Source organism: Ascaphus truei, chromosome 7, assembly GCF_040206685.1.
Source record: "Ascaphus truei isolate aAscTru1 chromosome 7, aAscTru1.hap1, whole genome shotgun sequence".
In the NCBI taxonomy this organism is placed as follows: domain Eukaryota; kingdom Metazoa; phylum Chordata; class Amphibia; order Anura; family Ascaphidae; genus Ascaphus; species Ascaphus truei.
In genome coordinates, this window is record NC_134489.1 from 96,012,540 (window position 1) to 96,025,031 (window position 12,492).

Sequence of the window (12,492 nt, forward strand, 5' to 3'; positions counted from 1 at the left end):
GCAGCATTGTGGGCCACCATTTGTTGCTGTCACCTTCAGGAGGGTTCACACCTATTTATATGTGTAAGACATCTCACGGATCCTGTTCAATATCCATGCGTGAGTGTTCACTTTTTTTTTTCTACATTTGTGAAAATTATTCAGACTATTAGGACCGGAACTATTTGAGCACCTACTCTTTTTCTCTTGGGCTTAGGACATGATTACAGGCAGAGCCTTGGGTGCTTTTTATATTTGGACAGGATCAGCCATATTATTTACATGTTGAAAATTAGCTAAGGTGCCCTACACAAATCCCAATGCACAGTATTAAATGTGGTATGCAAGAGGGTGATGTACTCTAGCTATAGATCTTTACAGTCATCTTTTATCAATACTGTATTCTTGTTTGAAACCACAGCTATATTCAAACATTATTTGCTATCAATTAGACCAATAAGGAACCAGGTTATGTGCAACTTTCATTCAAGCTCTATGGATTGGAGTTATTCCCCGCTTCCCTTTTCATTGACTTTGCTTAGTTATTTCATAAAATACATGGTTTAGAACATAAATCCACAACTATCTCCTGGGTACCAGAAGCCAAATTCTCTCGGAAAGCTTTAATAAATCACAAAACACTGAACATTTAGCTTGGTGTAGGCAGGAGATAAGAGAGAGCTGATGGTGAATCAAGTTCTTTTCTTCGAAAAACCAAACTGTTGTGTTTGCAGAGTGGCAGCAGAGGAATAAAAAATGGAGCATTGAATGGACAATGACATCAATCATCAATATGCTGTGTTTGTCCCCTGATTATCCAGGGCAATGAAGCAAACGAGATGCTAACTGGAGATGCAGTTTGCAACAGACTGGTGTCAGTTTGTATAGAAAATTTTGCATTAAAGTGTATACGTTAAATCAGCAATCTCTCCAAAGTTCCCATTTTTATTTATTTATGTTTAACTGGCAAATGAGCTTTTTGTAGCAATATTTTTTTTAAATATTGCATGTGGAAAATCGTTACAGAAAAAAAGGTTGCATTGGTTTAGAACTGGGGTGGCCAACTCCAGTGCTCAAGGGCCACCAACAGATCAGCTTTGCAGAATATCCCTGCTTCAGCACAGCTGGCCTAATCAGTGGCTCAGACAAGCAGGGATATTCTGAAAACCTGACCTGTTGGTGGCTATTGAGGACTGGAGTTGGCCACCCCCGGTTTAGCGTCATTGAGGACAACCATGCACCAATTACTAAAAGTATATTCTTTATAAATAATACTTAGCCACCCAAAATCCCTGTGCAACCTCAAATCTGTAGTACAAAGTTCTGCTGCTGTAGATAGGTCTCCTAGCGGACACGTTTGCATACATTTCAGGGTGCTTGTTTTCTGCCAGTCAAGAGAAAATACAGTTTGTTACATTGTTTCAGGCCAAACTGACTTCTATGTAAAGCCTTTAATATGACTTAAACCTAACTTCATCCCTTTTACTGTATCTCAGCGAGCCCGTGCATTTCCTGCCGTGTTAACCTGGATGACAGATGTTAATTAACACCCATTCGTTGTTCCAACACTACCAGCTTAGAGATGACAGTCGGGGCTTGAATGGAGTGTGCTCTAATATCGTAATTCCACCTGCTTAAAAAAATGGCAAGGGCCATGACACATGAACCACAACATCCGAAGTAATAGCATCTGTAGTACTCAAGAGCAACATGGAGGGTGGATTATGGATTATGGAATGTACACCATTAGCGACAGTATCATACTCCAATATTCTCCAGGCACTCTACCCCAATTGATGAACATGTCTTTGTTTTTCAATGGAATATCATAGAATAACATGTTTTTTTTAATCTCATCCCACTCACACATTTTTTTTTGTCTCTCCTCGTTTCTCATATTCATTTGCTGTAATTTGTACGCTTTGTAGCCTTTAAGGCTACATAAATATCTTCTATATCATATATCAGGTACAAATTATATTTACCTATGCGCATTAGAGCTGTAATTGCCCAGAGATTGGTGACCCTAAAGGTCACGCAGTTTGTGTTATACACCGGATCTGTGGGTTGCAATAACACGAGAAGTAATTTATGATTAGTTATATGATATTGGTATTTTACTGAAAAATACAGCAAAAGTAATTAGATGAATTCTAACTTTATCCAGCCAGTTTTAGTGCAGCATTACTTTAGAATTACTTTTCTCTCATTCCCTCTGACAATATTATATTAAGTAGTAACATTTGCAATTACAATTCTGAAACTATAAGGAGTTAGTAAGAAAGAAATGAGACAGAGGGTCATATGGAATTAGATTTGTAAACGGCAATGTATTTCATATTACAAAAATCACTGTCTTCCACCTCATCGCTAAACTTTTTTTTTCATGTGCTAAATATTGCAAATGAAAGCCCCCAGATTCATCAAGTTTCATTATGGTTACGGCATACGAACGGGCGTGATCTCATTGACGTTAATGGAAATGAGTACCTGTTCGGGTGTGTTGACCCATAACAGAACTTGATGAATAACTCCAATTTTATTTAGTGGTGCAAAAGCTTGTGTTTTATTCCTGTCCTCCTCTACATTTGAAGCAGCAAAGCACATCAAATCTTCTGGGAGTTTGTTTTCTTCTTTTTAATAAATCAGTTCTGTAGTATTAGACAATAGTGACTGTTTTTAATTTATTCATTTTTTTTACTCTTAATGCCATTTTTATGCGTTTTAGAGCATCATTTCATTTCTATAGCAGCTTTTAACCCATCTCCCAATCAGTGCGAGATCTTTGCAAAGCTTTCCTGTTTGGAATAATTTGTTGCAAATGTTCCCAGCAGTTTGAGCAGTAAACTGTAACAATAGATAATGTTACCTTAGTAGTAGGGATGAGTGAAACTGGAAAAATGAGTTTCCCGGGATTCCGGGAAAAGGAACAGACAGAGAGCAAGAAAGCCTTCTAATGTTATTAGCAGTCGCCGGTTGTATATATATCCCCTCAAATGTCCTTCCAAATAAATTAGGGGGATATGCCTGTGCTGAAAAAGGAGTACACATGAGCGATATGCTAATGACAATGTAAAGTATATTTAAATGAGTCCCATATCACACTTTCTAAAGGATCCCATACATAGAGTTCATAATAAGCCTGAGGTACCAAACTAATGACAGGAATGGTGTCAGACCCAACAGGACTAGAGCCCACAACCACTTATTTTCTAGTCCACAGCTCTAGCAGTGTGAGCAAAAACAGCTGATAGCTAGCACCACTGTCACAGCTGTGCTTCACCTTGTTTATAATTGTGTATGTTGGAAAACATGTTTTATTTCATCTCTATTACAATATGAAGAGATAAAAGGCAATCCTTTAGTGTGTAAAATACCCCTTAGAGATGTATAATGACCTGGACAACATAATGAGAAAGGACTTCCAAAGATCTGCAAAATAGAGGATACATGAACGTAATAAAATGTATCCATGATGTATTACGCTAAGTGAGTTAAAAAGTTATACATTTTTTAAGAGACAGAATGAAGTGAATAATAAAAGAAAATGTAATTATAAAAAGCACAAGGTCTGAGGGTGATCAGACCACAATGAGTACTGGTAGTGAGAGCTAGTACTTAGTGGTAATTTAAGCACAATGATGAGCAATGAACGAAGCCGGTATATTTATATTTGCAGAATAAAAGACTCCTGATTCAGGGCTTGTTTAATAATGCAGATTGAAAAATCAAAATGCATTCAATCACACGTTCACTTCTTCAGAGGTGCAGTCATTCTGAAAGAGACCCTATCACAAAGATAGGTACATACAATAGAAGGGATTTAATGCCTCCTGTACAATCTATACAAACGAAATTGTACAGATCTGGTCTAATAAGATGAAAATGTATAACATCCAGATAGTTCCAAGAATATTCATCTTGTCCAAATAATAATTGTGGTTGCTTGTCAAACCGCAGTTATAACTGTGTAATCCCTACAGCAACAGAGGTGGCACCCATTTTCTTCTAACCCAACAGAGTGAGGTAACCCATGTTCTGTTGATCTTTTATTTAATGTCACCTGGCCCCAGTAATACATAGCCCTCAGTACATATTATGAAGTTCTTTCAAGATTACAAATACCATCAAATAAATAGATATCCCCTGGAGGTATGCTGGTAGTAGCCAGTGGGCACTGCAACCCATCAGCTGGTTTCGCTCACACTGCTAGAGCTGTTGTTATGAATAACCAAGATGTGTGGTTTCAATTTGTGCTCTTGTTGGGTCTGACACCATACCCCATTCCTATAGTGCCTTAGACTTGTCAACCCATGTGCTGTGGGAAGCATTAAAATCACTTCCTGCAATTAGCAGTTTAATTAATTGCAAAATAAAGTATTTCAATTCAGTATGTCTCTGTCAGATGGCACAGTGAATATTTTTGTCCCTGTTCTAGTACCTCTCTCCCCTTGGATTCCTTTAAAACCAGACCACTTCCACTCCTTGGTTGACAGTTTAATGTTTCTTGTGGAGCACACCTGAGATACCTGTGAGATACGCTAATAGCTGGATTAGCTCCAGTACATGTGTGAGCAGCGAGCAACACAAAAGTAGGATGACAGTCACACTCCCTGTCAGATGGTTTAGCTCACACTCTTAGAGCTGTGGCATAGAAAAGCATTGGTTGTGGTTTCTAGTCCTGTTGGGTCAGACAGCATTCCTGTCATTAGATTGGTGCTTTAGGCTTATTATGAGCTCTATTTAGTTGATATGGAAATTATTTTAGAAAGAGTGGGACGGAACTCATTTAAATATACTTTGCTTTATATTAACATATCTCAGGTGTGCTCCTTTTTGAGCACAGGCATGTCTCCCTAATATAATTGGAGGGTATATATATATATACAAATGGCGACTGCTAATAGAATTAGGAAAGGTGGGTAAGCCGTTCTCACCTCTCTGCAAACCTGCCTTTTTTTTTATCAAACAAAGTATATTTATTTACCGAAAATTGGAACTGACCAATGGGAATCGAGCCAAGAGGGCTAGGACCCAAGCATCAGTTCTCAATTAAACCTTCATACCCCCACAGGGGCAGACATGTGGCTACCGAGGAGACAGCATTGCTCCACTTTAGAAGCATGTACCTTCCCAGCAGGAGACCCCACATAAAGACCAGTCAATATTGTATGCTAGCCAATCAGCCTTTGACAGTGGTCCAAACACAGTTTTTCAAGGAGACTTTGCAACCCTCCTGACTTCTTTCTTTGTTTAATTTTCCTTCTAGAACCACATACTTCGAGCCCCGAAGTGCTGGCTAAACCCATAATGAGCAATTCCCGCACACACTGTTCCTCGTGTCTCTACTCCCCACCTTTTTAGATTCTTTGCCTTTTTGGGGCAGGGACTTCCTTCCTATAGCCTCAGTTGGTCTTAACTTAATTACTCGCTTTGTTGTACAATGCTATGGTCCTCACTCCCACATTATACTGCGCTGTGGAATATGTTGGCGCCATACAAATAAAAGATAATAAATAGTAAGCTAATCGTGTGGCCACCTGCTTCAGAAAGAGGCAGAGGCTTCTGCATTCCAGGCCCATAGTTGGTTTTCTGTAAAAAGGTTCCAATTTCATTTAAATGAATGGATCTGAAAGCTTCCCAAGCAAGACAAAGAAGGCTTCACAAGCTCACTATATGCTGAATACATCCCAGGTTTTTGTGCTCCATGTAATTTTTTATGCTTTCATGGTTTCCCACATAGAATGCAGTTTAAATTGGGAGATGTAATATATATAATATATAATATATATATATATATATATATATATATTATATACAAATATATATATAAAATGGTGAAAGGCGGGGTTGCAGACCTGCCTAAGACATGCAGATGAGCATACAGTTGTATTTACATTTGCATATTTGCTTTGCTGTGGAGGGTTTTTGTCACTTTTTTTACTCACCATAACTTAACTCAGTATGGTAAACCCCATCCTTTAGCTTCTCTGCATACCCAGTTTACCAACCCCACACTGATGAGACCCATAAAGGTCGAAACAGCTGTCTATGGGTGGGTTTTCTGGGTATGCACCTTAACCCTGGCTGTGCGCAAAGCTGTGACCATGCAGCAAGCTTAAGCCTATAGGGAACCATGTTAAAAATGGTTTTTGAAGCAAAAAGTGGCACTGTGTGCTCATTTGCATGTCATTTCCCAGAATCCCTTGCTGCAGTGGAAGTGCTGTATGCTGGGTGATGATGGGGAAAGGCGGGGTTGCAGACCTGCCTAAGACATGCAGATGAGCATACAGTTGTATTTACATTTTTATATATTTATTTTTATATATATATATATATATATATATATATATATATATATATATATATATATATATATATATATATATATATAAAACTACATAAATATTAGATTCTCTCCTCTCGTTTCTTTATGAGTGTTCATTTACAAAAACATGCTGCAGCCAGAATAATTAGGGAGTTAGAGCATCAAACCAGCCAATGTAAGAAAGCATAAAAGTGCCTACTATACAAGAAACAAAAGCAAGATATTAGTTTTACACATGGACCATTTCATTTTCCATAGAGACTAAGAACCATTTTTGTCATGTGTTAACCTTTTAAATACCCTCTGCCCTGTCGGGGTTAAAATAGCAATCCTGTGTATTTTGTTTTTTTTTTTCCTTCACAGAATTCAAACTAGGATCTTCCCTGTCTCTGACCTGTGCTAGGTATTTATCCCCACCAGTTCCTGAGATACCTACCAGTTAAGCTGCAGGTGCTTTCACTCACATTAGGAAAATCAAAATAGCCCCAAATCTCACAGGTCCAATGGGCCAATAGAAAAGCTGCAATGTTATGTGGGGATGGAACGGGGGGGGGGGTGATATTGCTGTGTCCTACTGGATAACAACAGCAGCAATCATTTAATGTCCAGATACAACCACCTACAACTAAACCAGTAAGCATCGCAAGAACCAGCGGATCTCCTGAGCTACAAATAGTGCAGGTCAGCTCCAAAGAACCCTCTAACCCGAATTCTGTCAAAAATATATGACAAGGATGCCGGATTGCTGCTTTAAGTTAATACATTTTGTTTGTTAATACTTTTGGCGGTTATTATTTCCTCCTTTGGCTGGTTTAATAATTTTGGTACTTTAGTATCATGTATTACTATGGAGTGCCATTTGTACCCAATTGCACTTGGGGTTTTTAAGGAAGATGGGATAAACCTATATGAGGCAGTCATTGAAAATGTGAACAGCACTTAATATAGTTTGAAATAGGACAATATGTAATTATTATAATCAATCATAAATTTGCCTTTGATAGACCCAAATATTACACTTCCCAGGCATTGGATACATTTCAAGGAAACCTATTTTTTTTATTTGTATAAATATTATTTGCTAGCAAAGCATTCAGCAAAGTCTGCTGTGCTAGATCAGACTATACAAGTAACAAAATTTTTAGCTGCAATCTCCCATCTACAGTCCCCTGAAAAAGCCCTATAAAGGATTTATTTTGGATCCTCCAGAACAAATAGAAAACGGACCATTACAAACGTGTCCCTGGAGGCATTTTACTTTAGTCCAGGGTAATGAACCAATGGACGTGTGTCTTCAAGGTGTCAGAACAATGGATTCTGCACGGATCCGAATTACTCTGATCTTAAACTGTATTGAAGCTTTCTTTTATACTAAATCTTTTCAATTAGCTGCTGTAGACATTTACTGAGAGATTAACTTAGCTGGCCTTACAGAGAGAAAAAAAAATAACAATTTAGGAGGAGTGACCCACTGCAGCGTATTCCCAAGCTATGAATGTTTTATTACATTAGCGAATGGAGCAATGTGGCGAAGAACTAATAGACATTCAATACGCGTATCTGTAATGCTTGAAATGCCATAATCCGTTGTGGAATTACATGCGATTCTAACGTAGAAATGCAGACATGGGAGGCATCTAAATTTCATTATGTCTGCCCTTTCCTTGGATATGAGCATCTCAAGGATAGTTTATTTCACTATGTAAATCACCAGTTTTCAGCAGAAATTACAACACTGGGGTTCATAAATATTTTGACTGGTTGAAAACTCACATTCCATTTAAAGTGAAAATCTTTCACAAATCTTTAAAAATACATATAAATATATATATACATATATATATATATATATATATATATATATATATATATATATATATATAAGTGCCTTCGGGAAGCGCGCTGGGCCTCTGTAAACCACGCGCCACCCCACAGGCAGTCTCGTTGTCCCCCCCCCCGGGTTTCGCGCCCTCCAGTTTGCGCACCGCTGCATTAGACCACAGTTTCTTAGGCATACTCCCTAAAGATAGGAGGCATAGTGCCAGAGTTAGATGGAGCCAAGGTGAATTTTAGGCCTCAGATATAGTACAGGCGCATGACGTCACGCGTGCCTGTACGAGAAACGATCCGTGGCTTGTAGGATTGCGCGGCGGGGGGGCGGGGTGAGGGTGTGACAAAGGTGTGCCGGGGGGGGGCATGCCTGTGATGACACATAGGCGGTTTGCACTCATTGGCTGAATCGCGCACATGACCAATCCGTCGCGCGGCAAATTAAAACACATCTGTGTCGCGACGTATCGGTCACCTCGTCGCGCTCGTGCGCTCTGTGGCTGTGTGCATTGCCTTTCAGCATTTTTATTTTGGTGCGTGCAATGTCGCTAGCGCTATCGCCGTTACTAAGGACACGGCCTTACTAAAAAGGAAGTCCCATCTCTTTCACTCAATGTTGACCGACGCATTTCACCTGGTTGCAAGGCTTCTTATGGGGTTAGAGCTCTGGGGACCCTCTGCTTTCCACACGTAAAAAAAGGGGGGGAGGGGATGAAAGCGAACTGCTCCTTTAAACTCCCAAATATCTCTCATGCGCCAGATATGTATTTTGAGGATTTTCACAGTCACATACTGTATGTTCAACAGCGAGAGCACTCGCTAAAGGTTCAGTCCAAGCTATGCATTTACAAAAAATAGGATTGAAGCAGGGGCCTCTGGCGCTACACCCCATTAATTTCCTCTCCGGGGCCCTGCTGCTTCCAGAGATACTCACCTCCATAGCGATGCCGGTATCTCTGTGCTGTTTAAATCTCCCAGTCCCGTGGGCCAATAGGAATTCGCAAGGGATGATGTCACGCCTTCCTATTGGCCCGCGTGATGTGGGAGCTTCAAATCCGCCCTTAGGAGAAACTCAGCGAGCCCTACCGGCACCCACGATGGAGATAAGTATTTCGGGAAGCAGAAATTAATGAGGTTCATCTCCGGAGACCCCCCCCTGCTTCAATCCTATTGTAAAAAATGCATAACTTGGACTGAACCTTTCACTCGGCAACACTGGTTCCGACTTCCAAACATTCATACGTGGAGAACCTGCAAAGCATTGGTACAAACACTGGAATTATGTATCATATGGGAAAAATGTTTGAAAAACAGTCTGCAGGTTGGGGGAATCTCAGTTTAAAAAAAAGAATATTTATTCATCAGAAAAGGCTAAAAAGCCCCAACTGGCCGGTTTTGGCCTCTCCGTGCTTTTGTCAAGGACCAAGGTATTGAGAGATGCTGAAAATTTGGGCTTTTTAGACTTTTTGTCTTTTGTGATTAATAAATATGATTGTTCACATTTGTGAATTTGTCAATTACACATGCCACGTAATGGAAGAACAAGTCTATATCGCACATAGACTTTTCCAAACAACTTTACTTGTAACTAGAATGTCAGCCCTGAATGGGTCTGATTTACAAATTGCATTCAACTCAATTAAAAAAATGTCAATATTGAAGCAGCATGAGATTTTTTATTTAACCACGACAGACTTTCCCATTGTTTATAGAGTTTCTGTGAAACAACACAGGGGCATTAGGAAATTGCTAACCAGATATCACAATATACAGCTAGATAGATCTACAAGGACTTAAATGCAATTAAATTTCTCCAGATTGTATCACTTATGGTGTTTTGTTAGCAATTCATATTCTTGACAGAATCGTTCAGCCATTTACATTTGCAAAGTCATTTAATAGATCTAATTATTACTTTTATGTATTATCAAGTATGTGATAGACGCTAGATCTTTGATCTAATGCCGGGAGGAATTAATCAAAGTTTTCTGTTGCAACAGCCACCACCGCAAAGCATATTGATGGCTTTGCAATAAAACACAATTTTAAAGAGATTTATCAAGCTATTAGCACAGTGGTAGCCAACTCCAGTCCTCAACTGCCACCAACAGGTCAGGTTTTAAGGACTGTCCCTGCTTCAGCACAGGTGGCTCAGTCTTTGACTGAGGCTCTGATTGAGCCACCTGTGCTGAAGCAGGGATATCTTTAAAACCCAACCTGTTGGTGGCCCCTGAGGACATGAGGTTGCCACCCCTGTATTAGACCAAAGCAAACCCGGCAATAATCTGGCGGGTAAATTATCTCCACAGAGATTCTAACAACATCCCTCATATATAAACCAGTTATTAAACATATTTAATCAAAATGCTCATCAACTGTTCTGAAAGGGATACATTACTTACTGCCAAAGAGGCCAGCAACGCAGGACAACGTGAACGGGTTATCAGAGGGATCCTCAGCCTAGTCCAGTTTTATGAAACCTACTGTATACGTATTGAGCAATGTTCAGCCTTTGTAGAAGAGAAATATGCTATTATTACCTGATTTCCAGACAAATAGCTTTTCTTTTCTTCTTTCCAAATCAGCCTTTGCATGAGAAAGTAAGAGCGTCGTTACCAGCAGGTACGCCCGCATGCTCTGCCATGCCCAGTGAGCTGGGGCCCACTCATCTCTTAGACACATGCTGTAATTCTTCTGTCCTGTTCTGTGTGCGCCTAAAATAAAGCGCTACAATTAACGCAGGTGCAAGCAAACAATACATCAAAAAACTCTGTCACTGAAAGAAATCAAAGAAGGCTGGGTCGCCGTGCTGGTCCTTTCTTCGATTTAAAACATACTGGACACCTAACAAGCTCCTATTGAACCCCCAAAATAACCACAACATATATATATATATAAGCATATGAGTGTCACAGAGGAGTGCCACCGAGCATGGCAACATATATTCAAAATCAGAGACAGAACATAAAACACAGACAGAGCTCAGTTTTTAGCACATCCAGTGAAACTCATACACGGTACAGTGCCTAAATATATATATGTATAAATATCAAGTAAAATGGTCTTTTAGTTTAACATTTTTGGCCAAAATTGTTGTAAGCCCCTGAGCCAACTGCACGGCAGACCACAATTCAGGGGTCCCTTACGCTAATATAAATTCTTAATAACCTGTGTAGTAACAGGAAGAATGATTTATAGTAAATCTGTCAATATTAGTGGCAAAGTTCTAAGTCTGATTGAAGCTTTTAATAACCTGTACATTACCAGGAAAAGCACTCTGTATTAGAGTTGTCACAACCATACTGCAAGCCAGCAAGTTTCCCTGAGTGGAAGATGCCATGGAGTGAGCCCTTAACCATTAAATGTGGGAGGGGGTGAGCTACAATTAGGCAGGAGGTTGCCACCCTCCAAACAGCCAAGACTAGCTGAACAACAATTGTAAAACATACTGGACACCTAACAAGCTCCTATTGAACCCCCAAAATAACCACAACATATATATAAGCATATGAGTGTCACAGAGGAGTGCCACCGAGCATGGCAACATATATTCAAAATCAGAGACAGAACATAAAACACAGACAGAGCTCAGTTTTTAGCACATCCAGTGAAACTCATACACGGTACAGTGCCTAAATATATATATATATAAATATCAAGTAAAATGGTCTTTTAGTTTAACATGTTTGGCCAAAATTGTTGTAAGCCCCTGAGCCAACTGCACAGCAAACCACAATTCAGGGGTCCCTAACGCTATTATAAATTCTTAATAACCTGTGTAGTAACAGGAAGAATGATTTATAGTAAATCTGTCAATATTAGTTGCAAAGTTCTAAGTCTGATTGAAGCTTTTAATAACCTGTACATTACCAGGAAATATATGTTTGGTTGTGACAATGTATGTATGGTTGTGACAACTCTAATACAGAGTGCTTTTCCTGGTAATGTACAGGTTATTAAAAGCTTCAATCAGACTTAGAACTTTGCACTGTACCGTGTATGAGTTTCACTGGATGTGCTAAAAACTGAGCATATTTTGAATATATGTTGCCATGCTCGGTGGCACTCCTCTGTGACACTCATATGCTTATATATATGTTGTGGTTATTTTGGGGGTTCAATAGGAGCTTGTTAGGTGTCCAGTATGTTTTACAATTGTTGTTCAGCTAGTCTTGGCTGTTTGGAGAGTGGCAACCTCCTGCCTAATTGTAGCTCACCCCCTCCCACATTTAATGGTTAAGGGCTCACTCCATGGCATCTTCCACTCAGGGGAACTTGCTGGCTTGCAGTATGGTTGTGACAACTCTAATACAGAGTGCTTTTCCTGGTAATGTACAGGTTATTAAAAGCTTCAA

At 39.5% G+C, this 12,492-nt stretch overlaps 1 protein-coding gene across 1 annotated transcript in view; it reads right to left on the reverse strand.

Annotated features, from left to right (window-relative positions):
• THSD7B (thrombospondin type 1 domain containing 7B) overlaps nt 1–12,492 on the reverse strand; it is a 395,203-nt gene that overhangs the window by 312,884 nt on the left and 69,827 nt on the right. The window contains exon 3 of the mRNA XM_075609482.1: nt 10,678–10,851. Coding sequence (XP_075465597.1) covers nt 10,678–10,819 — 142 coding nt within the window. The 5' untranslated portion in view covers nt 10,820–10,851. The remainder of the gene's footprint in view (nt 1–10,677; nt 10,852–12,492) is intronic.